The sequence below is a fragment of the Rhizomucor pusillus genome, assembly GCF_041956525.1.
Source record: "Rhizomucor pusillus strain CBS 183.67 unplaced genomic scaffold VTP01scaffold_4, whole genome shotgun sequence".
Lineage (NCBI taxonomy): Eukaryota > Fungi > Mucoromycota > Mucoromycetes > Mucorales > Lichtheimiaceae > Rhizomucor > Rhizomucor pusillus.
The window spans coordinates 13,798-41,085 of record NW_027192146.1 but is presented as its reverse complement, the minus strand read 5'-3'; the positions used below and the strand labels follow the sequence as shown (position 1 = coordinate 41,085).

Genomic DNA, 27,288 nt, shown 5'->3' with positions numbered 1-27,288 from the left:
TGTGCGTTTACGTGGGTGTCATGTGGTGAGAAGACAAAAAATATAGGACTTGCTTATGCGGGCGGCAAGACATGGTTGAGGAAACGGCAAGTTTCATGGACTGTTGCACAGCGGAGTAGTCGATTTTGTACGTGAGCGTCAACTTCCATGAGAACTTCTTGCGCAGATGGTCGTGTGTTCGGGTTCTCATCCAGTAGCCAAGCGACCAAGCCGCGCATGTACATGGTGGGGTAACTGTAAGTGAAAGTCGGACTTGGTTCATCGAGGATGGTTGCAAAGAGTTCCATCTCGTCCTTGATAAGGTAGTGCGGAGGTACGCGATCCATCATTTCAATGACTGTGATACCGAGTGACCACATGTCAATCTTTTCGTCGTAGTATTGTTCGCGGATAACTTCCGGAGCCATCCATTTGCTGGTGCCAAGTCTCTCGTAATTCTTCCTATTGGTGCGTGTGGCAAGACCGAAGTCGGCTACAACGATTGCGAGACACGTTTGAGTTATTCGTGCATGCATGCAAGCCGCCGGGCATATTAAGAAAACGTACCTAATTTGACTTCGCCGTTCCATCCCAGCAAAAGATTCTCACACTTTACATCTCTGTGGATAAATCCCTTTCCGTGGAGATAGGCAAGTGCCTTGAGAGTCTCGGATGTGATGTAGATGGCATATTCTTCGGGGATGCCACGCTGGCATAGCACGGCAAAGACCGAGCAGCGCATCAAATCCATGGCAATCCAGACATCGTCGCGCCAGATGCTGACTTCTCTAAGTTTGATCAAGTTGGGGTGACCTGTTGCCATGATACGCAGCTCGCGGATGATGGCTGCGCGGTACTCGCGATCGGGGTCAAGACGGCATCGCTTAATAGCAAGCAGCAGCTTCTTCTTGTATCGATGCGTCGCGCGTACGACGGAACCATTTACACTGCAAGGAAAGTGTTACAGGATATGTATCTCAATATAGTATCAGTCAAAGTTTAAGCTTACCCAGTACCAATCTCTTTAAAGTCGGTGTACTTGTTGTTAGGATCCAGGGATGATACTTGGATTTTCGGCAATGCCTTGCGTATTCTCCGCTCAAACAAGTTCTCCGCCTTCGCAACTAGAGGAGGAGGCTGCGGGATCTCGGATTGCGGTCCGACGGGTATCCATGGTCGCTTGGAGATGTTCTTGCTTGGGTTGGATTGACGTAGACTGTATGTCTTCTCTGCAGGGATATATGGCTCAGGTTTTAGGAAGGCATTGCCTAGAATATCTGGAATTTGGTAGAATCCAGGGGGACGCCAGGCCTCCTACACATAGAAGATGAGGATGTAGTGTCAGTCTATGCGGACTAAATTCGTTGGTAAAGTTAAGCCAGAGAGTGTGTATTCATATTCATCGCCGCGCACACATAATCTCTCTCTGATTAAGACAGATTATATTTACCTTGGTGCGACCTTGCGATACTACGCTGCAAGCGGCTCGGGAACCAGTGCTGTTGAGCGATGTTCGTCGAAGACATCCAGTGGAGCGTCTCTTTATCGTCATGTCGATTGTCATGATGTCGGATGATTTACGTTTAGCCATAGCGGAGCGTCGAGCTTGGTTGTCAGCTGTTGTCAAAGATTTGGACTTTCTGAGATCGCCCAGGGATGTCCGTTTTCCAGTCAAAAGACCAGGTGCATACTAGTAGTAGATGAAGCACATGGGGAGATATTCTCAGTAAACACTTGCTAAGAATAGATGGAGGCAACATTTGTTGCAGACATACCCTAGATTTTTCCTTTGCACCATTGATTGCCTCTCTGCCACGAGCAGTATGTTCAGCAAGGTGTGAATAGTGAAGCATGTTGTGAGAGCGGTGATGCACGTCTAGAGGAGAAAAAGAAAGGAAGAATGCAGCAACTTACGGAATTTATACGACAAATGTGTTGTACAAAAGAGTAGCACCTTTTTTTCTTCTGCTGTTGAATGATGCTGATCAGCATACACACCGCGGATGTGCTTCTCCAGAAATGGCCAGATGTACAACTGCAAAGAGACACAAACAGAAAACCAAATTTCTGGGGCAGTTTCCCCTCCTCCCCCTGCATTTCCTACTCAGTACTTTAGGGTCTTTGTTCGTCTTAGCATGTAGAAGAAAGGGTTCGTTGTCTATCAATTTACAATTTATTTGCTGTCCATAGTAACGTTGAACGTGCCTAGAGTGTGGGGCGGAGTTGCGACCTGTTCACAACGTGTCCTTGTCCTACCTGTACCCAAGGATCCTGTTTGTTGCCTCATGCATAACTTGTTCATCACCGGATGCATATCCCCGTGCAGCAGCAGTGACCGCGATATTTGACACAAAAACGCAAGCAAACAAAGCGACTGTTTACTTGCCACAGATATGTCTGGACAGGAGAAATCGAATAACATCATCTAGAGCTTTGCCGATATATATATACACAGACCATTGAATGTTACATCTCACACGTGGGTAAAACGTGGCTCATCTAAATGAATCAATATGAGTGCTTCGACGTACGTTCTAAAACTGAGCTTTATCCGGTCCCATTGTTCCTCCTGATTTATGTGTTTAGATTTGCTTTGCTGTACCATTGAAATCGTTGGGCTCCAAATAATTCGATCTGGCATCTTTCCAAAAATACGGTATATTCTATACCTTAGATTGTGTACTAAAACTTTCCGCAATCAATTTAATTCTTAGCATCACAAAAATTGTCGGTATAAGTGTGCTTCGGTTTCATTAATCAAACAATTTAACAATGTGTCGCACTACAAAAGGATACAATCATTATTGACGATTTATACTTGATCGAGATCGCGTTTTACAGGTCGTTGGGGCACACGCGGAGGGTGAACAGTGTGTCCAAACGCTTCTTCAGTACCGTGCACGTTGCTACTGCTGTCTTTTTTGCTAGGCCGCTTTTTGGAAGCTTGGACAGAGCCACTACTGTCTTCCGACTCTTGAAACTGCTGCTGTAGCTCGCGTTCATCTGCACTATCTACCGTTCCATAGGCACTGGTGTAGAGTTCAGGATGTTCGCGTGCAGACTTGGTATGATTCCACGGGTCTTGCCCAAGATGCTCATGGTGCTGCTTCCACGGGGCTACTCTCCGCATTAATCTGGCCGTTTACATTGTTTTATGCGGCCGTCTGTTTACCTTCATTTTTGCCAGGTGGCGACGCTGAGTAATCAGGTTGCGGGTGAGCCATTAAGTGTTTACAGAAAATGGATGGAAGCCTGGCAAGCCTCTGCTTAAGTACCCTCCAAACCCATGTAAAACGCTTTTTCTCTCATCTTCTGAGTTGGATCATCATTTATCCACCAGACACAGGAAGTGCCTTGCCGACGAAGGTTGGGGTCTTTCAATGACTGTATCCAGTGCATTTGGATGAAATATATCTGACACAAACACGTCATCTTTAGATAAATTATGTTATGCTTTCGTACTTGCGATTGGTTTCCGAAGACCTCTATGTATATTAGAGGACACATTGATACAAATGCTTATGGATGCAATCATGAAAGGTATTCACTAGGCGGTAACGTTGCGTTGCAGCAACTGACTTCATGGGCACATGTCTGCAATCTTGTATTCAATGAATTGATTGCAAGACATTCCACCGGTCTAAAAATCTGTAGAAGAAATTCTGAAGACATTTCCTGTGAGCGGGCAAGAGTCTAAGAAATCGAGTTTTATTGAGGATGCGCGAAAAACCATATAATCTTTTCACAGAGTGAAGTCTCCCCTATAACAATAGATTTCGTCCTGAAGCGCGTCTCCAGAGAAACCGCTATTGCTTTGACGACTGCAACATGGATAGGCTCTCGACTTATTGGAGCGAGAAACCACGCTCTTCCTGGAGCTTGCTTGATTATGACATGGCAAAAGTAAAACAAACTCCAGACATCACGAAGCATGCGGCGCATTCCCTCTTTGCTAAGGACCTGGATACATTGGAGGCCTCAAATTCAAATAACAGAGATGTCCTGAGCTCCATCCTCATCCTCCGAAGCAACTCAAGGTAGACGTTTTGTGATATTTAAAAATACTATCTACTAATATGCTGCTTAGCGTGCCAACAGGAACAAGGAGATAACGAATTTCTGGGCGAAAGTCAAAGACGAACTTGCTGCGGAGGCACTCCAGAGCGCAGTTCGGGATGTATGTGCTTGTGTATATTGTTTGTCTGACTTTGTTTAACTCATGGCTTTCCTGACCGGCAGTTTGCGCTCACGAACGCCGTCAAAGGCAGCATAACTACAACGCTTGAGAAGGGCATAGAGGCCCAAGTAAGTAACTCAACATCATCATATAAGCACTGGCGCATCTGATATTAATGAACGAAAACAAGCAGGCGGAGTCGTCGACTTCTGAAGGAGAGTCGTAAATATTTACTAGAAAAACGTATGAGATGTAAGGCACCTAACAGTACTTGACAAAAGAAGGATGGGCAGGCAAGGCAAGAAGGTAAAAACGGCCGGAAGTCATTGCCTTATATGTTGATGAGCTAACAATACCGTGTAGCGAGCACACGATGGACAGGAAGTCAAGAAAAGAAAAGCGAAAAGGAAGAATATTCTTGCATCTGGAGGAGTGAGGAGTTGCGAGCTGAAGAATGATGTGTCTCGGGTAAGTATTAAGAAGTATGATGCGGCAAGGCAGACAATCCACCAAACGTCTACTTTAATGTAGTGGATCGTTGAAGGTGTGGATATTTCAGGAGAGCTCATGGCGTACAGAGAAGAGGTCATGACAAAAGCTGAAGCACAGGCACCGCTTAGTGAGCATGAAAGACTGTAAGAAAATTCGTCCATCGATATTATCCAAATGCTAAGCAATCTTACTGTGTGTAGTGCTGTCAACTTTACGTTTCATGTTTGCGAACGATTTGAAAAATCAGGCATGATCATCTTGGGCAGAAAAATCCATCAGGCCGTGTTGAAGGATCTGGTACCTCGCGTGGGTCGGCAGTATTTGCCACAGCAGGTGACCGCTTGGCTTGCAGATGTGCAGAAGGTATGTTTATAACCATTATCCTGGAAGTAACTTACTAACAGACAGTTTCTAGGCTATCGAGGTCGGAAACAATGCGAAGATGATAAAAAAAAAGGTGCTCCGATACCTGAACAAAGCCTTTGAATCTGACGATCAGCCGCTGGTGAATCTTGCGGAGGTGCTTTACCGTATGTAAGTTTCATTTACTGTTTACCACGCTTAATGCATCCTGACATTCTTTATCAGCGCACCAAGATTCATGGCTTGGCAAGGCAACAGAGTCGTCGAAGGCACGTTTATTTTCAACCATATCAATGATATGGTGGACGTCCTCTTCGGCGAGTCCGATGTTTTGAGCTATGAATGGTAAATGCTGTAATACAAAACATCGGCTATTGCTAACTTATGCGAATCCAGGACGAACAAGGCGATGGCCAGCCTTGGGTTTAATGTTACGGACGACAGGAAAACGCCGCGGAAACTGATTCCCGACTACGTCTCGTCCGTCACGGACCACAGAGGCCGCAGACTCGCAGTTTTCGTCATTGAAGTAAAAGCACCTGGGCGCAACAAATCAAGCGACGATTTCTGCAAAACTGCAGAAGAATTGAAGAGAATGGTTGATGCTTTTGCAAATTATGGCATGACCGACACTACGGTTTGTGGTCTTCTCGTCGATGGTAATGCGTAATCGGAGGGGTCGCTTTCGTCTACTGATTGCGCTCTGAAGGTTGGCACTGTAGGGCATTTAAAATGTCTCTGCAGCACGAAGCGCTGTACCCCTTTGTGGAAATAGGAAATTTTCATCTCATAAGCCAAGTCAGCGATTTGCTCTTGCTGAAGTCAAACGTGGAGCACATGCTGCAGATCAAGGTACGCCGGCTAAGCGCTAGATGGCTTTCACATACATTGATTTTTCCTGCTGTAGAACTTGATTTTACAAACAGCGGACAAAATTGAGGAACAAGATTTGCGGCTCGTGCGCAGTCCCTGGATCCGGCCATCGTACGAGGTTGGTTACGATTAATCACATATCCTATTCCTCCCACTGTCTCGATTCAATCCTCTAAATCTCTATTTGATACTATGGTTACTTTTTCAAATTCACTATATACATGCCACAATACCTGTTTGTCTCTACGACCGTTGGAGAAACCCATTTTCGTTTACGATAGCACACGTAAATGATCATCTAAGGAAAAGAAAGGGTGTCTATAAGAATGACATACACATAATCGCTGCGTTAGCAGCCTTTTAAACAAGTGTATGAAATGCGAGGCATTCAGCGAGGATTGCAAAAGCCTGGGGAGATGTAAAACCCAAAACGTAGGATGTGCAAAAGGCGGGGTTGAAGCGGTGGCTCTGAATTTTGGGGAGGCGACGTCAGCACTTCCGCATGGACATATTTTCCGTTTCTTGGTGACCTTTTGAAACCCTGCACTGCGGTGAGAAATTCCAGGCATTGATACCTTTGTGCCGGAGTGGGCAGAGGCACACCAGTGGCTCCCAACAGCGCATATGCTGCTACATCGTGCCCAGCACGGCGTGTGAGAAAGACCTGGGATTGGTACGTCCGTTCCGGGAGTGGGAAGTATTACGGATCGACCCGTATGCGTGATGTAGCGAGTATGCGCTGTTCAGTTTGTCCGACTATGCTAGAACTTGGTAAGTTGTCCTTGATGACTACGATTTGTAGAGAGATGATATGCTAATCAACTTGTCAATTGTATAATGCGGATATCGTTTTCTTGAGTGTTCTCGATCGATGCCCTGGGTGTTCTTGAAGCCCTGCACTGCGGTGAGAAATTCCAGGCATTGATACCTTTGTGCCGGAATGGGCAGAGGCACACCAATGGCTACAACAGCGCATATGCTGCTACATCGTGCCCAGCACGGCGTGTGAGAAAGACCTGGGATTGATACGTTTGCTCCGGGAGTGGGAAGTATTACGGATCGACCCGTATGCGTCTGAGTTAATCAGCGCTTCTGTAAATCGTCATGATTAGGTCTTTGCAGAGAGAGGTGTATCGGCTTATACGACAGGTATAGCATTGTGAAGTCATCGTAGCGATCCATGGATACTCCAACGACAGGAGAGAAAAGCCTATGGGACGTAAGGCGATGGATAGTACTTTATAAAGAAAAGAGGATGGGCAGGGAAGGCAAGAAGGTAAAAACGACTGGAAGTCATGGTCTTGTATATCGATGAGCTAACATTAGCTGTGCAGCAAGCCGACAGAGAGGAAGTCAAGAACAGTCTTTCGGGCCGTCATTTTCCTTAATTCCTTTCCTTTATTTATGTTCCTTCTCGATTATGTTTTAAGTCCTTCTTGTTGGAAGCAATGTGTGGCAATATATGAGAGCATGGATAAATGCTATGCAGATATTTCCTGATGTCAAAATTTCGATGTTGTTCTGTTATGTTGTTTCGATTGTACATCTGGCAAAGTAGCGCCAATACCTAACTAAATTACAATGGAAGCAATTTGTCATGAATCTGAGTTGTGAGATCTGGAATAAATGCGTGAGCATGAACAGGATCATAACATGGGAATCATTATTTCGCAAGACCGTTCAGCAGCTTCTGATGAGGGAAGATATGCAGATGAGGATATCAATGTGAAAAAGGAAGACGTCGATAAAGCTCACAAGATTTTGTACCTTCTGCTGAGGGCATGCTCCCAATTTTACTATTGATATCTACAAGTATCTGGAATATCCCACGAGGAATCATGGACCATTTTTTGCTTTAGCTATTCTTCTTTTCTGTGGTATCTTCCGGTGAAAGTCGACAGGAAGCCAGGATATGGCCTTAGTTAGGTGGGTAAGCCACATTGTGCCTGAACCCGTCGCTGCATTTTGCAGGCTCGTCTAAATCCAGACCTTACCGAAACAACTGACCGCGATCGCCAAATGGGTTCTACTTTTGAAAAACTGCCTTTGCAACTACATGAAGCTTTTGCATTTTACCTAGAGCCTAGTGAAATCTTGTCAATCGCGCTTGCTTCCAAATTACTCTGCAGTTACTACTTGGGACAACAGCTTTGGAAGAGGTTATTATTGGACGTTTGATATATGAACTATCCAGACTAACAAAGGAACAGCAAGACGAACGCAGAATATGGCGACCTCTTTCGCATATACAATATACTTACAAAAGCTGCTGGTTTGGAGCTTACTTCAAACTTGAAAGAGAAATATTCCAGCGAACCGTTAGACTGGAAAGAACATTATCGTATCAAGACATCCAAGCTCGCCAAGGCAGACGTTGATGCGCTGGCAGACCGCGCCGAACACGAGTTCTTACAAGCTCAGAGATTTTTGAAAACATTTGAAAACGATGCTGACGTCGCGGTCTTGAATGAAGTAGCATCGAAAATGATGGATATCCTTGGTATGTTAGACTGCCTTGCATGACTACTTGCAACAAGTGGCTAATGGTCTATGACCACACAGATATGTTCCCGGATCACCCGGGATGCTACTATATTCTGGGCTTCATTCTTTTCGTTCTTAACAGGCTCGAAGAAGCAACTGTACTATTAAAAATGGGTCGCACGATAGACCCGGGATTTGAACCATTCAACGGTGAGTGAAGAAACACGGGTGCAAAACTCAAGCATGTTTGTGCTGAACTACTAGGATCGCTCCATAGAGCTTGAAGAAGAGATCGAGAGAATTTTACGTGGATACAAAGGCGAGCAAGATGAAGTTCCCTTGTTGGATGATGAAATGCTTTCGGAACAACTCAAAGAAGTGCTACTAGAGATCTTTGACAAGTTTGATCAAGACAAGGATGGCGCATTGAAACCCGAAGAGTTGAGCGACTTCATATTTACAACTAACGGGTCGCATCCACCAGCACCCTTTTTACGTCAGATGGGTCAACGTTTTGGAAGCAACTCTCGAGGCTGGTTATCGAGGGACGGATTCTTGGTAAGGTCTGAGATATAGAAAATAGGATCGCATTCTCACTATTTGTGCAGGCATTTTATTTGGAGCAAACATTGGATGATCCATCCGAAACGAGGAACGATCTGAATGTACATGGTTATGACTCTCATTCGCTCAGAAAGAGGATGGAGGAGTGAAAAGATCTGTGTAACGTTCTGTGCGAGCAGGACACCAAACTTTAGTCTCTACTTACTCCCTCCATTGACCATTTGTATATACACACAATAACCTAAATCTTCTCCTTACCTCTCCATGGATTCACCTGTTATACATTATAATCGTGCCGAATACATTGAGACTGTTAGTCCTCGAACGTAATCATCCAGACGATCTGATTAACGCTGGCATTGCTCTAGGATACAGGAAACAAAGTGTCACGCGCGTCTATCATTTGTGGCAGTCAAAACATTATTCTCGGCGGAAAAGTATGGAAGATCGGTGCAATGACCGGCCGTGGACTAACGACGGCTGCAGACTATAATCCAGAATCAATGCGTGATCAGGGGAGATCTACGGCGAACTGGTGGGGGCCACGCTGTCGTAATTGCTATAGGTCGTTACTGCTTATTGTCTCAAGGTTCTATTATCCGACCGCCTTACAAGACATATAAAGGGTAATGTGTCTATGTATATAGTGCCATGCAGTGACTAATGACATGGACATGTAGGATATTCAGCTACTACCCGATGAAAATTGGAGATCATGTTACTATTGGTGAAAACAGTATCATTGAAGCTGCTACTATCGGCTCACATGTTACCATCGGCAAAAACTGCATTATCGTAAGATTGCGAATGAACATCTTACAAAAGGCCGTTTCTTAATCTAATATCATCATTGAAACAAGGGCCGCTTCGCTATTATCAAGGATTGCTGTTGTATTACTGATAACACCGTTATACCCCCAAACACTGTTGTACCATCGTTCTCTGTATACTCAGGTTCACCAGGTACGTCGCTTTATATTGATATATAAGAAGTAACATTGATTTATGCATTCGTAGGGCGTTACCAGGATGAATTACCAGAATGCACCCAGGAACTTTACGAAAATAAGACCAAAGATTATTATGCAAAATTTTGTGCAAAAGACTAAATAAAATGGACTTTGTGACAACACTGGGAAATGTTTGCATATTTGAGAACACAGTTTTGCAATCTTGAAGTATTGAAAAGTATCCAGTTTTTGTACTTATATAAGCAGAATAATGTACGCTTACGTTAGCAACGCGAATTCGATTGAATGAATGTTAACTTACAGTATTGGCTATGGCTCGATAAACTATGAAAGATGTAGTACAAAAGGCATCGTTGCTCGATGTTAAGCAATTTTCGTACACTCTCTTCCGCTACGCAGAAGAAAAGTCTGCCATGCAATAAAGTTTCCACGGAGGACAGCAAACCATTGCCTGAATGTCGGCAATTTCGAGTTTTTACGGCAAGTCGCCAAACTAAAACATTGCATAGAATCCCTAGCATTGCAAATTTAACGCAGCTGCATGTAAAACTCAGTAGGAATCCTGTAGAGATCCTGTCAACGTTGTTCCACATCGCAAAGCGTGATCCAAGTTATGCAAAGGGTCTCCCCCATTGCCGCGAATTTCTTGATCCGCCGTTTGCATAATAACTAAGTAACTGCAGCGCTACGCATATATGATATTTTATCCATCTCGATCCGCTGAAATGATTCTATTGCTTTTTCATTATGATTGTCAACATTATAAAGTACAGTTGAATCCATACGATAATTCCCATACAGATTACACCGCGTGTTGGCTAATGATACATTATTACGAGCGATAATCCGCATTAATGGATATGTATTCATGGCTAAGATCGCAGGTCCAGAACTTCGCGTCGCTTTCACCAAGTCCCAGATCAACCTCTATGTTCAAATCTTCCATCTTCAGAATCTCGAGAGCACGAGCTTCATCCACAACTTCCGGCTCGCCTTTGATCATTAGCTTCAAATTTTCGGATCCATCAGCAGGAATAAAGTCGACGCTGACTTTCTCCGCATCGACAGGGATGCCGCTGTGACCCAGGCTGGCGCAAATACGACCCCAGTTAGCATCTTGGCCGTAAAGAGCACTTTTGACAAGCATCGATGTGGATATATGCGAGGCTGCCTTCTTTGCTTCCTCGAAAGATTTTGCACCTTTGACGTGGATAGTAACAAACTTTGTAGCGCCTTCTCCGTCACGTACGATTAGCTGAGCGAGTTCTGCGGCAAAGTCGGTAAGCTTGTTGCGAAACATTTCATAATCTTCGTCCTCCTTCGTGATCTTAACGCCGCTTGCACCGTTTGCGAGCACTGCAATGGTATCGTTGGTGCTCATATCACCGTCGACACTGATCGAGTTAAAGCTACGGTCGGTAGCATATTTGAGAGCTTTTTTAAGCAGCTCTGGTTCAACTTGTGCATCCGTCACCATGAAACCTAAGAGAGTTGCCATGTTGGGATGTATCATGCCAGCACCCTTGGCGATGCCAGCGACGGTGAACTGTTTGCCTTGCAGCTCAAACCGTCCCGAGCGCAATTTTGGGAACGTATCTGTCGTCATGAACGCCTCTGCGCATTGCATCCAGCCATCTTGATGCTGGGATGATAGTTTCTCATACGCTGTGCGGATGCCTTTTTCAATTTTGTCTATAGGAAGCTGTTGGCCAATGACACCTGTGGACATTGTGAGAGCGCTCTTAGACTGGCCAACAAGGGAGTCCACAGTATCACGCATCCGTCTAGCATTTTGTAAACCTTGAGCGCCTGTTACTGCGTTGGCGCATCCAGAGTTCGTCACCACACCGAAAAGAGCATTGCTGTTTTCTGCAAGAGTTTCCTGACTGATTTTTACTGGGGCAGCCTGGAACGCATTGGTCGTAAAAACTGCAGCACCTGAGCAAGGTCTATCAGATATAACCAGAGCAATATCTTTGTTTTGGTTTTTCTTGACGCCGCAATGCACACCACCGGCGCGAAATCCAAGAGGGTAGACGCCGTCGGTTGGTATCAACGCTTGCTTCGTTTTCGAAAGGTGCGAATAATTACTAGAGTACCGATGCTGTTGAACACCGAACTTCGGAATGGAGCGGATGGCTGAATGCGCCCGGAGAGTAGATAACATTAGGCGAAATAAATGCGAGGTTGGAACAGGGTGTGGTATCAAACTCCTAATGTAACGGGCGGTGACACCGAATGAGCAATCATTCACCGCCGAAAAAGATAAGATGGAGAAAGACGCGACACTGCGCCCTGAGAACAAAATTGTTGTGCGGCGCGTCTTGACAGCAAATTGTTCTTCCCAAAACTCTACTCGACCACATGGCTGGCAATGGCATTGATCAACCGGCACCCGCCGATCTCCCCGATGTGAGCCCTTATCAAGGGTCAGCAGCAAAACGACGAAAGACTCGCCATGTGCCCCAGCTGGAGAAACAAAGCTCTTCATTTGAAATGGAATTGAGTACGATGCAGCTGGAAGGTAATGCTCGCTAGATCCAAGTTGTTTCACGAATGCTGATCTCTCTGCTAGACAATGACTCTAAAACGAGGTGGGCGCGTGCCCCGCCTCCTCCCCTCGATCCCTACACTGAAAAGCTTGGTACGTCAAACAATGAGGAGTTTATACATCTGGAAAACTGATTGCCTATTAGTATTCCAGCAGATCGAAGCTGACGAATACATGGATTGGGGCTCCAGAAAGCCTGTAGTGCGGTTCTACGGCGTTACAGAGGTATTCAATGCATGAATTTTTCGCGGCAATATCTGACACACGCTTGTAGTCTGGAAACAGTGTCGTTTGTCACGTGCACGGCTTTTTGCCTTATTTTTATTTTCCAGCTCCTGTTGGCTTCCAAAAGACGCATTTAGCAGCTTTAAAAAATACACTATCTGTAAGTGTTTCTGAATATGAAACCAATCCCGTGCTAATATGTAGCAACTAGTCTGAAATCCAAATCCATAATGTCGAAATTCGCATGAAACAGAATTTGTATGGCTATCGTGGTGACCAAAAATCCCCGTTTATCAAAGTGACAGTTTATGATCCACGAGATATATACAAAGTCAAGAATAAGATCGAGAATGGCGTCACTGTGCCTGGCTTAGATCGGCTTTGCAAATCAGAGACAACATTTGAAAGTAATCTGTCGTATCTTTTACGATTCATGATCGATTGCAAGGTAAGCTGGGTCGGTGTCCAACATATATAATGAACGAGCTAATCATACTCTGTAGGTTACAGGTTCCAACTGGATTGAACTGCCTGAGGGTACTTATTCGTTCGTCAACTCACCTGTATCGTATGCACAAATTGAGGTTACAACACAGTGAGTTTTAAACTAGCCTTTACATGGATGCATGCTCATACATGTTGTAGATATGATACATTCATTAGTCATCCGCCAGACGGTGAATGGTCGAAAATGGCACCTTTACGAATCTTGAGTTTTGATATCGAATGTGCTGGCAGAAAGGGCATATTTCCGGAGCCTGATAAAGACCCTGTTATCCAAATTGCATCGGTCGTCAAAGTACAAGGTATGTAAATATGAACGCCATATCCTAAAAATGGATCGTTGATGTATTAATTTCATTGAATATTACAGGCGAGTCGATGCCTTTCATAAGAAGCGTCTTTACATTGAACGACTGTGCACCAATCGTTGGCTCTGATGTAAAGATATATTACGACGAAGGAGAACTTCTACAGGCCTGGCGTGATTTTGTCAATGAGGTAAGATCAATTCTTGTTAGAGTATACATAATTAACTCACAGTATATGCTAAGATCGATCCAGACGTGGTCATCGGCTATAACATCTGCAACTTCGATTTTCCATACCTGCTTGATAGAGCTAGACATCTTGGAGTAGAGAAATTTCCTTTCTTCGGAAGAATAAGAGGTAGAGTACACAGGCAAATTATCCTTATATTATATAGAAGATGCTGACATAATTCTGATATAGGTATAAGAACGGAGGCCAAGGATACAAAGTTCTCATCCAAGGCGTACGGTACCCGCGAAAACAAGGCTATCAATTTGGATGGCCGGCTCCAGTTGGATCTTCTGCAAGCTATCCAAAGGGACTACAAATTACGATCATATACGCTTAACTCTGTTTGTGCTGAATTTCTTGGTAAAGATAGATGGATATGTTTTCCAATGGATAAATGGCTTATATTATGCTGTAGGTGAGCAAAAGGAAGATGTTCATCACTCAATCATTACGGAGCTCCAAAATGGCAACGCAGAAACCCGCCGTCGTCTTGCTGTTTATTGTTTGAAGGTACATTATGTTCATAAATATTGTTGATTCTTGATTCTCAGCGAGTTCTATAGGATGCCTTTTTGCCCATGCGATTGATGGATAAGCTTATGATACTGTTTAACTACACCGAAATGGCAAGAGTCACTGGCGTGCCTTTTAATTATATTCTTGTTCGCGGCCAGCAAATTAAGGTCGTTTCACAGTTATATCGTCGAGCCTTAGAACAGGATCTTGTTATCCCTGTGGTGAAATCTGATGGTACGTTTGCAAATAATGATAAAATTGGAAATGCATTGGATTGTTAAATTGCTTTCTGGTAGTTACCGAAGAGCAATACGAAGGAGCAACCGTCATTGAACCTGTCAAGGGTTATTACGATGTACCCATTACAACACTCGATTTTACATCATTGTATCCGTCTATTATGCAAGCTCACAATCTCTGTTACACTACTCTTGTTAACCATGACATTGTCCAAAGACTTAACCTAAAAAAGGATGTTGATTATATCGTCACACCCAATAATGGTATGCTATGGGACATATCTGATTAATTGTAATATAACTGATTGTAGCTTCGTAGATATGTTCGTCAAAGCATCTAGGAGGAAAGGACTCTTACCCGAAATTTTGACGGACTTGCTTGCAGCTCGAAAGAGAGCCAAAGCCGACCTGAAGAAAGAAACGGATCCATTCAAACGCGCCGTACTTGACGGTCGACAATTGGCTTTAAAAGTAATCTAATCATTCATCTTCTTTTTTTCGATTTTTATGTACTTAGTTCGTTGCTCTCTCCTAGATCAGCGCCAATTCAGTATATGGTTTTACAGGTGCAACCATCGGCAAGCTACCCTGTCTGCAAATCTCATCTAGTGTCACTGCATTTGGCCGTCAAATGATTCTGAAAACGAGAGAGGTAAAATACGTAAATCTCGGCAATTGTGACTCCATTATACTTAGCACCATATTCTCCAGATTATTGAAGACCATTTCTCTATCAAGAACGGATATAAGCACAATGCAGAAGTCATCTACGGTGACACAGACTCGGTCATGATTAAGTTCGGTGTTGATAACTTGAAGGAGGCTATGGAGCTCGGCCGAGAAGGAGCAAACGTTGTAACGAAGCAATTTATACGCCCTATCAATTTGGATTTTGAAAAGGTGTACTTCCCATATTTACTTATCAGCAAAAAACGTTATGCTGGATTGTATTGGTCAAATCCAGACAAATACGATAAGCTAGATGCTAAAGGCATTGAGGTAAGATATGAACAACGTTATACTGCTACGGGGAAAGGGCTCCTAACCGAACCAAAATTGTAGACCGTGCGTCGCGATAATTGTCGTTTAGTATCCAATGTTATTCAGCGCTGTTTAGACAAGCTGCTGATCGAGCGGGATGTTGTTGGGGCTCAAGAATATGTGAAGCAGACGATTTCTGATCTCCTACAGAACAAGGTTGATTTATCCCAACTTGTCATTACAAAAGCTCTTAGCAAATCCGATTATGCTGCAAAACAAGCTCACGTGGAGCTGGCTGAACGTATGCGGAAACGTGATGCTGGCTCAGCACCAACATTGGGTGATCGTGTTGCATATGTCATCATCAGATCTGGAAACAATACAGCTGCTTACGAGAAATCCGAAGATCCTCTATATGTCCTGGAAAATAACATACCGATTGACACAAAATATTATCTTGATAATCAGTTATCGAAACCTCTGCTGCGTATTTTCGAGCCAATTCTCGGAGACAAGGCAGAATCACTGTGTAAGGACATATCAACGATCTCAAGTCATAAGATAGTGTACTAAATTACTCTAGTGAGCGGTGCTCATACTCGTTCAGTAAGCATCGCTACGCCTTCAGTCGGCGGCTTGATGAAATTTGCTGTGAAGACAGCTACGTGCTTAGGATGCAAAGCACCGTTGCCAAAAGGAGGTGACTGTCAGACAATGCGTATCATTACAATATACAGAGACTGATATTTGAGATTGTAGATAACTCTGCGCTGTGTAAACAATGCCGACCGCGATACGCTGAGCTATATCAACGGCAGGTGTGTATCAGCCTCATTGTCTCCTTCGATAATTACAGCATCTAAGTTTTCTATAGGTTGAAACTGTTAATGATTTGGAGGTTCGTTTTGCCAGGCTTTGGACTCAGTGCCAACGCTGCCAAGAGTCTCTGCATCAAGACGTCATCTGCTCGAATAAGGACTGCCCTATCTTTTACATGCGTAAAAAAGCTCAGAAGGATGCGGAGGAGGCATCTGACCGTCTAGAACGGTTTTCGATCGAATGGTAACAGACATACCCAGTTTCAACCTTTGTTGCCCTCGCTCCCTCTATCCCTTCTTCGCTTCATGAAATATTTGTAAATTACTAGCAACTGTAAAAGGAATTTGGGACTCCTAGAACTGCGATATTTAACTCCGTGTAAGATTGTACAGGTTTGCTGTGCTGGATTGTACTATAAAAGTTTTATCACTAAAGAAGTTTACTGTTTTCCCGCTTTAAGCGGGGTCTACGCATCGTGTCGGGGCGGGACAAACGCGAGCAAAGGGAAAGACAATGTATAAAATTACATTTTTGAGGGGATGCTTCTACATACAGAGAGGAGACTTGCTTGGATAGAATGATATGCACTTACAAGCAAAAAATACTCGTCATGCCGCACGCACGCCATAGAGTATGAGTAAGATTTTGGCAGACATCTTGGAAAATCCGGAGGCAACGATGTCTTTTGGTGACTTGTATAGAGCACGCAAGAGATCACAGAGCCCAGGGGAAGATGCCAGAGAGCAGAGAAGCTGCATGCATAATTCGGTCAAGAGGTATATATAAACATGCTTCGATCTGCATCAACGGTCAATCGTTTGCAATCTTAAAAGATTTGATGTTCTAGCTTACCATACCATTTCTCTTCATTATTTCTGTAGAAGATGAGGAATAAAAAGAAATGTACTGTGCTTAACATCCCGGGAACTTCGAATGTTGTTTCTACAGTATGATATCTTATTAGTTTCCATACCTTTTTTCAGTCCTGATACTCGTCATGCGGTGATCACAGATCCTTCGGCCTTCGTTCTAGTGTGGACATGTCTTGGAATACTTATGCAAAATTCTTATCAGTTGACGCTTGGCCTGAAGCCAACGGGTTCATCGTGAAAGAGATACATACGGATGAAAAACAATAGTACCACACAGTGAGTTTCAGACAGCATTGGAAAAAGAGAAGCAAGAGGAAAACTCCAAAAATTTGCAGGGGTTTATTTTATATTGGAACTGGAAGCTGTTTTGCATGATCGGCCTGTCTCCATGAAGGCTCTTACTGATATCTGTGTGCTTGACTGTAGTGTATTAGACATGTCCCTATTTTGGATCATTCTTACGTGCAAGGATATCCGTCGATTGACTAGCAAGACTCCTAAAGAGTTTATTCTAACGTCCAAACTCTCGTGCTATTTTGCTTTCACAAAGAGATACTCCCTCTGGTCTTGTCCGGGCAAACAGCGCATCCGGCGACTGACTCTACGAGGGCCATAGACTTGATGCACCATCATGACCGACGAACCGATATACTGACTACAACTACTCTTGTCATGCATCCTTTAATGTGCAAGTGCAAATTCACGCAAAATTATTTTCAATAAACTGTGGTATGCTCTCCAAATGGCAATTCTACGAGACAGGCGAAACATCACGCCACTTTTGCGCTGACCAGCCAAATCCGCCATCCGAATTTCAGGTCAAAGTCCCCTTTTCCTTCTATTGTTTTCAACCAAATGAATGATACCTTAGGTACATTGCCTTCCGATCTCTTCAATGATCTCGACGATGATTCCCTTGCGCCGGAATACTTTACAATGTCGCAATTTGATCTTAACATGCAACAGCAAGCACAGACCTCCTTGCACCAAAACTGGCAGGACCTGGATATGTTTCTACCGCAGATCGACGGACTGTTCTACAATACATCCTTGACTCCCCCAGCTTCTGACCCGACACCGAATAACATCATTTCTCAGCAGCAGTCGATAAGCAAGCCATTCGAAACAACTTCAACCACTCCTGTTGTGGAGTCCCAATGGAGCTTTGAATTTGATGCGACTAATTTGAAGAACGAATATCCGAGTCCAGACAATTTAGTTTACTCGCCCGAAAGCGAACCCAGCACAAGCGAGCAACAAACCATAGTACCTGAATTAATATCGAATGATAGCACTGCTTCGACCATTGACAAACCCGCTGTATTGCCACAGCATCAGCCTTCTTCTTCTTCTTTATCACCGTCAACAGCAGCAACGACAGCGGCAGCATCTGCAGTGCCATCACAGCCGCTTTCTCCGCCAGGACAGCAACAAAATGTCGTATTTCAAATAAAAACGACGGAAACAGTCTCTCCTCCGACAATTTCAGCGCAGATTCCATGGAGTGCTCCAATCCAACCTGCAGGAATGGAACAAATCGGTAAATACGAGGAAAACTACCTGCATGCGTTGCTTAAAGGTTATTGACCGTACATTGCAGGCAAAATACCAATCCAACGCCTGAAACCACAGAAAAGCATGTCTGCATCTGCAACCATCGCTCCTCCAACCCTACCAAAGCAACAAAAGAAATCAGCCCACAACGCTATAGAACGCCGATATCGAAATAACATCAATGATCGAATCGCTGAATTGAAAAACGTCGTACCAGCTTTGCTCCATGCAAAAGTAAAAGATTCTCGAACTGGAAAGCGTTCACACAGGAGTTTGGATGATGATGATGACGACGGCGAGGATGGCGAAGAGTATCTTGATGGCGTAGCCGTCGCAACGAAACTTAACAAGGCAACTATCCTTCGCAAGGCAACCGAATATATCACTCATTTGAAGAAAACCGGCGATGATATGCGTCAAGAGAACCTATTGCTTCAGCAGCTGCTTTCACAATTGCCAGGGGGCGAGGACGTACTGGCTCAGTATCGTGCACAGAAAGAGCAGCGAGAGCAAGAGATGCACAGACAGCGTTTGCTTGAACGGCAGCAACAACAGCAAAATAAGCAGCGTAAAACGTCTCGAAAGAGATCGAGGCAAAGTGAGGATGAGATGTCTACCTCGTCCGGTCCTTCCAGTACTATAGGATCCACTGTCGGCAATCGTGTATTCATGGCTATCTTTGCGGGCTTGACTTATTTCTCTTCCTCGCCTTTGACAGCTGGTCCTTCTACAACTGACCAGTTTGAAAGCCATCACCATGTTTCTCGTGCTTCATCGGGTAGTGATGCAACTGTACCATCTACTAATCCTAACAATATTACAACTGGATCTTTCGTTATGCAATCCTTCTTATCACTTAGCAATGCATGGTACGTTCCTTGCTTCTGCTGCTTCACAAAATGACAATGCAACTGTTATTAACAGTAATATATTAATATTCCAGGTCTCTACTACGTGCTATTATATTCATCGTTCTGATATTCCAAATATTTGCACCGTTTACAAAGACTTCATTCAAAGTGAAGCGCGTTGGAAGAAGTCGGAAAACATTTCGCCGTCTCCATAGTCTCCGGTCATCAAGACTCACCTCGTCCTTGCCATTTGCAACTATTGCACCTGGCGACCAAAAGTGCATGCGTATTTACGACATTATATGTCGATCATTGGAATCGAACGATGATGGGCCCCCAAGCTCTGGATTCAGCATGTTCTGCAGACTGGTAAAAGAAGTCAGTCTTCTGCTTATCCGTCATTGGCTGGGCTACCAGCTCACGCGGGAAGATAACCAACTGGCTCCTGAGGATGAATGGGAACAGGCATGTCGCTGGCTCAAGTTGAACGAAATTGAATGTTTGGGAGGTATATAGAAGATTACATTGTAAACTTGATATTCACCACGAGCATGGCATTTTAACATGTATGAAATATTTAACCATAGGAAACCCCGAGTCAAGTAGATGGACATTGATGCACTCTTGCGCGCGCATGTTGAATCTTGTGGAAGCTCTGGACGATGAAGAGCATGAATTTGTTTATGATCTCCGAGCTCGTGCATATGCGGTTGCCGCCATGCAAACATCATTAATATGCCCAATCAATGTGATTAGCTACCACTTATCTCTCTATTTTTGGCAGCTCGCGGCGTATGAGGCGAATACGGATACCGACGCGGTGAGCTCAAGTTATCTCAAGTCGCTGCTTTGGATGCCGGAATCAAACGTCGGCCTGGATGATTGCTTGGAAGATCTTATGGAATCTGATGCCTGGAAAGAAGTTCAATCGCTGTTGAAATACCAAGCATATGGTCAGATTGATAATACAAACACGGTGTCGGTATCGTTCACAGCGCCGGTACTGGTTCCTTTGGCGATGTTATCCACTCTACATCTACTGGATTCTCTGCGTGAACAATTTACGATCTTGTTAGGCAATATGTGTGAAATGAACGCACTCGCGAAGATGCATTTTGATTCTATCATTGCACTTACACGAAATGACGATGATAGCCAGCGACTTGCGCATTGGCTTGCGGCGGTTGGATTGACTGTACAAACCTTGTGGATGGGCGAAGATTGCAGCGATGCTGAAAAGTGGATATCTACAGTCATCAAGAGAATACCCCGTTCTCTGACGGCATCCCATGCCGCGATGGATGTTGTGGAACGAAAAGCGAGATTAAACCGTATGGACGAGTTTACAAAGACCGCAATGGTACACACACTCGCTGGTGCAACGCTTATCAAGAAAGGCAACCTGCAAGAGGGTACATCGCAGCTGCAGTTGGCGGGTCAGGCACGGGCCACCATCAAAAAGCTCAAACGAGAATCGCAAAGCATCGAAGTGGTTGCCACGACACTTTCGGATTTTGCTGTCGCACTTGTTGGCTTAGAAGCCTGGATATCTGCATGGACAAAGTCGGGTGAGGGACGCGAGCAAGTGCGTACTGCAACTTTGAACTTGCGGCGAATGGTCCGGCTGCCCTGTCTCGAAAGTTTAGGCAGTAGCGAAATCATGATTAGCCGACTGAGTCGACTCGGCCGCTTCGTGGCAGCTCAGCCGGATGAAGCTGATTCTGCTTGTGAATGCACAGACGACGAGCAAGATTTCTTGAGCGATATAGACTCCTTAAACGTCGGTGGAGACTTGCGCTATGCGGAAAAGGCACTGGATATCCTGCATGGTCGCTTATAGCAGTAAAGCAATAAAAAGCCATTAGATGTAGCATGCACGGAAGCACGCATCCGATGTGTACTCGGTGTGTCACTTGATTCGAGCATGGACCAATATCATTTGCGAAAATAGAAAAAAAGTTATGAAGAATATTGCTTACGTTTTCTTCTTTTCTCCTTACTCTTTTTTTTGGTTGCCTTTTACTCTACTATCAAATGCTGACTGTGATTACTTCTACCGTGGATCCTGAGGTATTCGAGGATCTGCCGGTCAAAATGGAGGAAATGCAACCGCGGCCACCTTCAATCGGAGCTTACCTCCTGCTTGACATTTTGGGGATTGGAGAATTCGGCAAAGTCAAACTGGGCAAGCATATCAAGACGAGTCAGGAGGTTGGTTTCCAGGTGTCCAGCATCAAGGCTGAATTTAAATAGCCATCGATCTAGGTTGCTGTAAAATTGATCGACAAGAAACGCGTGCAAGCAAGCGAGGTCCGAGAAAAGGTGGATCGGGAAATTGCAATCTTGAAGGTAAACCCAATTAACGATCGAGTTGCCCGAAAGAGTTTTCACTTGGTAACAAACCCTCTTCTTAACGTAGCAACTTTCGCATCCATCCATTGTCAAGTTACTTGATGTAATTGAGACGGAAGTGTACATTGGTATCGTTCTTGACTATGCGCGAGGTACGCGGTTTCTGTACTTCACATAACTTCTGCATATGTATAACTTTACGATACACACAGGTGGTGAGCTTTTCGAATACATTCTTGCACATACACGACTCGGAGAAGACGAAGCTTGTGCGCTATTTGCACAGCTTGTCAGCAGCATCCATTACATGCATCAAAAAGGCGTTGTTCATCGAGACTTAAAGTTGGTACGTTTCGAGCGTGATGAATACAGTACAATTGCTAACCTGAGATGCTTAGGAAAATATCCTGCTTATGGATGAGAGACATATAATAATCACCGACTTTGGATTTGCAAACCAGGCCATGACGAGCGATGATCTGCTTGCTACATGCTGCGGGTCTCCGTGTTACGCTGCACCGGAGCTGCTGGCGGGCGAAAAATATGCGGGTCCGCCAGTGGATGTATGGTCATGTGGCGTCGTTCTCTATGCAATGCTTTGTGGGTTTCTGCCGTTCGATGACAATAAGAACATCAATCAACTGTACAAGGAAATCACTGAGGATCCGCTGATACTACCAACGCATGTCAGCGAATCTGCTGGTCAGCTTCTTTGCCAGATGTTGGAACCGGATCCCAAAAGGCGCTGCACCGTTGAGGATATCATGGCACACCCTTGGCTTGCTGAACATCATCACATATTCAGAAAAACGCTGGAGGAGCTGGAAAACGATGGTATAAATATCCCACACAGAAAGGTGCCTGTGGAGGAGGAAGAACACATGACGCCGTTGCCGTTGCTGCTAAATGCAAGCTCATCCAATTCTACAAGCTCGATAAATACGGAGAAACGGACAACGCACGCTCCTCAGTTCATTTATGCGTCTGTGAAGACCGAACAGACTGTAGATGCGGCAGATTCAAGCGCTGATAACCGTCTGGAACCCCGTCTGGAACCATCAACGATGGAAAACGAAAATAAAAAGGTAGATGACAGCGTTGGAAAGCGAGGCACAACCGACTACATCAAGGCGCAGGAGGTAGAAAATACAGCAAGAGCAGCGGCAGTGGAGACCGACTTGGCTTCAAGAGCGCACGAAACATCTCCGCAGAAGAGACACAGGAGCTTCTGGGCAAGATTGTTCCGAAGGAAGAAATCTGCAAGCAAGAAACGGTCTACGTGGATAGCGGCGAATGACAAGGACAATGACGAACGTTATAGTCATAAATTCATGACGTGGATACGAAAGACAAAGTCTTCACAAGGTATACCCATACCAAAGTGATGTAACAGAGGCTATTCAGCGGACCTGCATGCTGATATATGGAATGATTCATACGCTACCAGCTGGTCTTTCCGCTATCTTCGGCCCAAGTGGCGTCGACCATGATCGAAAAGTGGCTGCAATGACGACATTTTCGACGCTTGAGTCCTGTTTCCGTGCCAATAAGGAGACTTTGATCCTTCACACATCGCAGTCGGGTGCCGATTTGCTGCGCTTGTTGTTATCGATCCTTGAACTGCTGGGTATTCAGGTGGAGCATGCGCAAGAAGAGATGAAATTGGTCTGTCACCGGTCAACGCACCAGGCTCATGAGCCCACCTCGCTGGCTGTGTTTGGAGACCCTTCTGTGGACAATGGAGAGCAAGTAACATTTACTGTCCAAGTATGCCGGGTTTCGCCGCAGGTGCAAATGGTTGATGTGCGCCGTATCCAAGGAGAATATCGTGCATACCAGTTTTTGTGCTCTAAATTTCTAGATATGGTCGAGCTGTTTGTCAAGCAAAAATAGGAAACATTTTGCAGATAATCTCTGATTTATGACACGTGAAATGATCTTGGCCAATGCTCTCGGCTATTTTAGTCTGTTTCGCCTTGAAGACAGAATGTTCATCTGCTTTTCGTAACTGCAGCCATGGTGACCTGTTCAAGTCAAGACGTACCGTCCTCCTGTCGCAATAATGTAAACACAATGAATATTTGCGCTTTCGCGATTTAGATGCATCCAAGATTGGCATTAATCCTTCCTCTTACTTTTTCTAACATGCCGAAGTTGATTGCAGTGTCTGTGTATGTGGGGGGTAGAGGAGGGAATCAGCAAATGGGCGGGCCCCATGGCTATAGTCAATTTTAGCGAATAGATAACGTTTGATTAAGCGGTTCACAGCTAAAATGGCACGAGGAACATGCATTTCTCACAAAACAACCTTTTGAACTCATATGTATAAAACGTAATGTACAGGCATAATCAAGTGCCAAATATGTGTTTTTCGTCCAATTCCCGGCCGATGGCACGGAGCTTGCTCACATGCTACAAGCCGGGACAAGACATTCCAAGTTTGGGCTAGCTTGCAGGCTCTCTTGCCCATCCCAAGTATGAGAATCAAAAGTTTAAGGGGAAAAAGGCTGATTCTCAGGGACTGAAGGAACAGTCAGAGTCGCATCTTGCGAAAAGAATATGACGGTATCACTGCCTGTTTTGGGGTTGGAAATCCGCCTCATGGATTGCACTAATCCATATACAGAATTCTCGCTGCTTTTGGTAATGCCATTGAGCTTTTTGCCAGGGACGGATCATCACTTCCAATTTCTGCATTGCCTGCACAGAAAAATTCACAATACATAAATTAGATTTGGTCGATTGCTCAAAGCCTGCATAGATCACATTTACACTTACTCCAGTCACCGCTGTAAAGCATTTGACAAGCGATCTAGATTACATAGTACTATACATCGCTATAACGACGCAAGTCGATGAAAAAAGCGCGGAATAGATCAGGCAAATTTTACGGAAGCTATGAAAAGAATCTTGCAGTTGAAGCCGCCAAGAATAAACAATCTTACAGCGCACCTATCGGCGCTATAGAGTAAATCTAACTATAGCCCGTAGCATGGATCCTTTTTGTATTGATTAGGCTGAGCAATAGCAGCCTCTGTAGCCTTGATATATCGAAGACTAATGCATCATCTTAGAAGCATCTAAAGTTTGTTCATAGACTTTGTGGGGGAAATGTACCCTTGCAACAGACATTATGTACCTTGATTTTAAAAGAGTAAAAAAAAACAGGTATAAAATTTCGAAATTCATTCAGGCATTTACTGACGTAACATTGTGACACTGCATACACTGTAGAGAGCAAGAATAATATGAAGACACTACAGATTGAATGTGGGTCATTATGTAGACGCCGCGTAACTGGAGCATTGGGGTTTTTGCGAATGCACTTGGCCAATACAACCCGTATGCAAGTGTACCAAGTTCTCTCTGTGCAATTTTAATTCATTTTTGGTTTACTATTTTTATTATTTTATGCAAAGTTGGGATTGAATGTGGAGACTGGGTCCCCGCGCATTATGACGCTTGCCGTTTTTCGTTATCATAATCGCTCATCAGCGCAAAGATCATTTTAGCGAATAATATTTCCGATCAGTCTCCAGCAAAAAATTATCAACACAGATGATTGAGTTGAGCACGCTTGGTCTGACCGGGCTGCTTTCGAGATCCTTATTGCAAATATCTACATGATTGTTTTGGCTGTGGTTCGCTGAACATCGATGCTATCAGTTATGTATCTCCTCACGAGTTGCAGGGGGGGTTTGGAACGGGTTCCTTGGGGGTCTAGACGTGAAAGAAGCATGGACTCTTCATTACAGTTGTTCCTGTGCACCAGAACCAGTCTTATAAACAACTCCGATGACCATTCGATGTTCTTGAGAACCGTATAAAAGCTGGCCGGCCTTTCAATCAAATTGCCTAAGCTTCTCGTCCCTTTCTACGGAAAATAAAACCATGGTCGTCTACCGCAACGTGCAGAACACACATCGCCCTACAAAGTCGTCTTTAACACTAGTGATCAAAGTTGGAACTTCATCTATCTGTGACGAGAAGACACATTATCCGTTATTAGGCAACTTGTCAAGGATTGTCGAAACTATCTTAGAGCTGAAGCGCAATGGTCATCGCGTGGTCCTCGTCACTAGCGCTGCTGTCGGCACCGGTCTTCGCAGGCTCAACCTAAGCGAGAAACCAAAAAAGCTAGCGGCCGTTCAGGTAAAGCATGTAGGCATCATTTGCGTTGCAAAGAAAAAGGACAGTGCGATATCCTCCATACAGTAAGCTGACACAAATATGTTATCTACAGGCTATCGCTGCTGTCGGTCAAGGACGCCTGATGAGCATGTACGATGATCTCTTTGGACAGTTCAACCAACCTGTCGCGCAAATCCTTCTTACTCGTAACGATCTTGCTGACGTAAGTGCCCTGGACGCACTGACCAAGTCCTTCTCTTAACCTCACACTGCATACTTATTTCATACTCTTATTTTCTTTTCCTGCCAGCGATCACAATATCTGAATGCCGTGAACTGTCTTGAGGAGCTTCTGGACATGGGTGTAGTTCCTATTGTGAACGAAAACGATACCATATCTGTGTCTGTAAGTAACCAAATGATCATCATATCAAGACCCGTGATATTAATATCCCCTAAAACGTTCCTTTTAAGGAAATCAAATTTGGTGACAATGATACCCTCTCTGCTATCACCGCCGGCATGGTCAAGGCCGATTACTTATTCCTCATGACAGACGTCGATTGCTTATATACTGATAATCCCCGCTCAAATCCGGATGCAAAGCCGGTATTAGTGTGCGACGATATCGAGGCATTGCGCGAGAAAGTAACCGTCAGCTCCCCTGGCTCTGCTCTCGGCACAGGCGGCATGGTGACCAAGCTTGTTGCTGCCGATCTTGCAACTGCAGCCGGTGTAACTACCGTTATTACCCGTGGATCTAATCCTGAACGCATAATCCCCATCATCGGCGAGGGAGAATCCAAGTCTATGCCTTTGCACACACGCTTTGTAGCCAAGCTTCAACCATTAATTGACCGTAAATGGTGGATTCTTCATGGCTTACACACTGCAGGCACGATCTACATTGACGCGGAACTTGGAGAAGCTATCGCAGACGGTGCTGCTCGCCAAGGCGCTCCTGGTGTTTCTCTCTTTGCACACTCCATCGCCAAGGTAGAAGGCAACTTTGTGGAACATCAAGCCGTACGACTTGTGGCGCCTCACACGGTTAATGGTGTTACCGGCTTCGTTACAGTTGCTAAGGGCATTGTCAATTACTCCTCTGCTGAAATCGTTCGTATTATGCATGCCCGTGAAAGCGATTTAATTGATTCCCTGGGTTACAAGGATGCCGATTGCATTATTAGCCGGGAAAACATGGCAACATCCTCATAGCCCCTTCTACTGCTTCTGCCGAATATTTTCTT

The 27,288-nt window shown here is 44.6% G+C and overlaps 11 protein-coding genes across 11 annotated transcripts; 8 read left to right on the top strand and 3 right to left on the bottom strand.

The window, feature by feature from the left end:
• Nucleotides 1–53: 53 nt before the first annotated feature.
• VTP01DRAFT_7304 (uncharacterized protein) lies at nucleotides 54–1,832 on the bottom strand (the record flags this gene model as incomplete). Its single annotated transcript, XM_069386302.1, has 5 exons — nucleotides 54–472; nucleotides 547–926; nucleotides 989–1,293; nucleotides 1,430–1,669; nucleotides 1,755–1,832. The coding sequence occupies 5 exons, from the start codon at nucleotides 1,830–1,832 to the stop codon at nucleotides 54–56; spliced, it is 1,422 nt and encodes a 473-aa protein (XP_069241770.1).
• Nucleotides 1,833–2,791: 959 nt separating this feature from the next.
• VTP01DRAFT_7303 (uncharacterized protein) lies at nucleotides 2,792–3,203 on the bottom strand (the record flags this gene model as incomplete). The annotated part of the gene is made up of 2 exons (XM_069386301.1): nucleotides 2,792–3,096; nucleotides 3,152–3,203. The coding sequence occupies 2 exons, from the start codon at nucleotides 3,201–3,203 to the stop codon at nucleotides 2,792–2,794; spliced, it is 357 nt and encodes a 118-aa protein (XP_069241769.1).
• A 604-nt stretch (nucleotides 3,204–3,807) lies between these two features.
• Nucleotides 3,808–6,017, top strand: VTP01DRAFT_7302 (uncharacterized protein; the record flags this gene model as incomplete). The annotated part of the gene is made up of 14 exons (XM_069386300.1): nucleotides 3,808–3,882; nucleotides 3,975–4,016; nucleotides 4,067–4,156; nucleotides 4,219–4,284; nucleotides 4,350–4,378; nucleotides 4,438–4,462; nucleotides 4,520–4,624; nucleotides 4,688–4,791; nucleotides 4,849–5,011; nucleotides 5,064–5,182; nucleotides 5,237–5,356; nucleotides 5,408–5,670; nucleotides 5,721–5,863; nucleotides 5,919–6,017. The coding sequence occupies 14 exons, from the start codon at nucleotides 3,808–3,810 to the stop codon at nucleotides 6,015–6,017; spliced, it is 1,443 nt and encodes a 480-aa protein (XP_069241768.1).
• Nucleotides 6,018–6,642: 625 nt separating this feature from the next.
• Nucleotides 6,643–7,272, top strand: VTP01DRAFT_7301 (uncharacterized protein; the record flags this gene model as incomplete). The annotated part of the gene is made up of 4 exons (XM_069386299.1): nucleotides 6,643–6,655; nucleotides 6,803–6,978; nucleotides 7,059–7,160; nucleotides 7,219–7,272. 4 exons carry the CDS (start codon nucleotides 6,643–6,645, stop codon nucleotides 7,270–7,272), a joined length of 345 nt encoding a protein of 114 aa, XP_069241767.1.
• A 631-nt stretch (nucleotides 7,273–7,903) lies between these two features.
• On the top strand, nucleotides 7,904–9,081 carry VTP01DRAFT_7300 (uncharacterized protein; the record flags this gene model as incomplete). Its single annotated transcript, XM_069386298.1, has 5 exons — nucleotides 7,904–8,043; nucleotides 8,095–8,384; nucleotides 8,447–8,578; nucleotides 8,646–8,926; nucleotides 8,977–9,081. The coding sequence occupies 5 exons, from the start codon at nucleotides 7,904–7,906 to the stop codon at nucleotides 9,079–9,081; spliced, it is 948 nt and encodes a 315-aa protein (XP_069241766.1).
• Nucleotides 9,082–9,196: 115 nt separating this feature from the next.
• On the top strand, nucleotides 9,197–10,041 carry VTP01DRAFT_7299 (uncharacterized protein; the record flags this gene model as incomplete). The annotated part of the gene is made up of 6 exons (XM_069386295.1): nucleotides 9,197–9,244; nucleotides 9,301–9,369; nucleotides 9,419–9,558; nucleotides 9,613–9,727; nucleotides 9,793–9,895; nucleotides 9,950–10,041. 6 exons carry the CDS (start codon nucleotides 9,197–9,199, stop codon nucleotides 10,039–10,041), a joined length of 567 nt encoding a protein of 188 aa, XP_069241765.1.
• Nucleotides 10,042–10,735: 694 nt separating this feature from the next.
• On the bottom strand, nucleotides 10,736–12,070 carry VTP01DRAFT_7298 (uncharacterized protein; the record flags this gene model as incomplete). The annotated part of the gene is made up of 1 exon (XM_069386294.1): nucleotides 10,736–12,070. One exon carries the CDS (start codon nucleotides 12,068–12,070, stop codon nucleotides 10,736–10,738), a length of 1,335 nt encoding a protein of 444 aa, XP_069241764.1.
• A 197-nt stretch (nucleotides 12,071–12,267) lies between these two features.
• Nucleotides 12,268–16,525, top strand: VTP01DRAFT_7297 (uncharacterized protein; the record flags this gene model as incomplete). The annotated part of the gene is made up of 20 exons (XM_069386293.1): nucleotides 12,268–12,427; nucleotides 12,479–12,547; nucleotides 12,600–12,679; nucleotides 12,729–12,839; nucleotides 12,891–13,127; nucleotides 13,183–13,274; nucleotides 13,325–13,485; nucleotides 13,554–13,681; nucleotides 13,735–13,849; nucleotides 13,913–14,083; nucleotides 14,139–14,233; nucleotides 14,287–14,473; nucleotides 14,536–14,742; nucleotides 14,798–14,949; nucleotides 15,014–15,130; nucleotides 15,190–15,477; nucleotides 15,541–15,988; nucleotides 16,043–16,159; nucleotides 16,219–16,277; nucleotides 16,334–16,525. 20 exons carry the CDS (start codon nucleotides 12,268–12,270, stop codon nucleotides 16,523–16,525), a joined length of 3,186 nt encoding a protein of 1,061 aa, XP_069241763.1.
• Nucleotides 16,526–18,005: 1,480 nt separating this feature from the next.
• On the top strand, nucleotides 18,006–21,395 carry VTP01DRAFT_7296 (uncharacterized protein; the record flags this gene model as incomplete). Its single annotated transcript, XM_069386292.1, has 4 exons — nucleotides 18,006–18,690; nucleotides 18,751–19,573; nucleotides 19,648–20,063; nucleotides 20,143–21,395. The coding sequence occupies 4 exons, from the start codon at nucleotides 18,006–18,008 to the stop codon at nucleotides 21,393–21,395; spliced, it is 3,177 nt and encodes a 1,058-aa protein (XP_069241762.1).
• A 194-nt stretch (nucleotides 21,396–21,589) lies between these two features.
• VTP01DRAFT_7295 (uncharacterized protein) lies at nucleotides 21,590–23,800 on the top strand (the record flags this gene model as incomplete). The annotated part of the gene is made up of 6 exons (XM_069386291.1): nucleotides 21,590–21,766; nucleotides 21,821–21,904; nucleotides 21,975–22,059; nucleotides 22,120–22,253; nucleotides 22,306–23,272; nucleotides 23,355–23,800. The coding sequence occupies 6 exons, from the start codon at nucleotides 21,590–21,592 to the stop codon at nucleotides 23,798–23,800; spliced, it is 1,893 nt and encodes a 630-aa protein (XP_069241761.1).
• A 1,998-nt stretch (nucleotides 23,801–25,798) lies between these two features.
• VTP01DRAFT_7294 (uncharacterized protein) lies at nucleotides 25,799–27,256 on the top strand (the record flags this gene model as incomplete). Its single annotated transcript, XM_069386290.1, has 4 exons — nucleotides 25,799–26,059; nucleotides 26,151–26,261; nucleotides 26,349–26,444; nucleotides 26,513–27,256. The coding sequence occupies 4 exons, from the start codon at nucleotides 25,799–25,801 to the stop codon at nucleotides 27,254–27,256; spliced, it is 1,212 nt and encodes a 403-aa protein (XP_069241760.1).
• Between the last annotated feature and the right edge of the window lie 32 nt (nucleotides 27,257–27,288).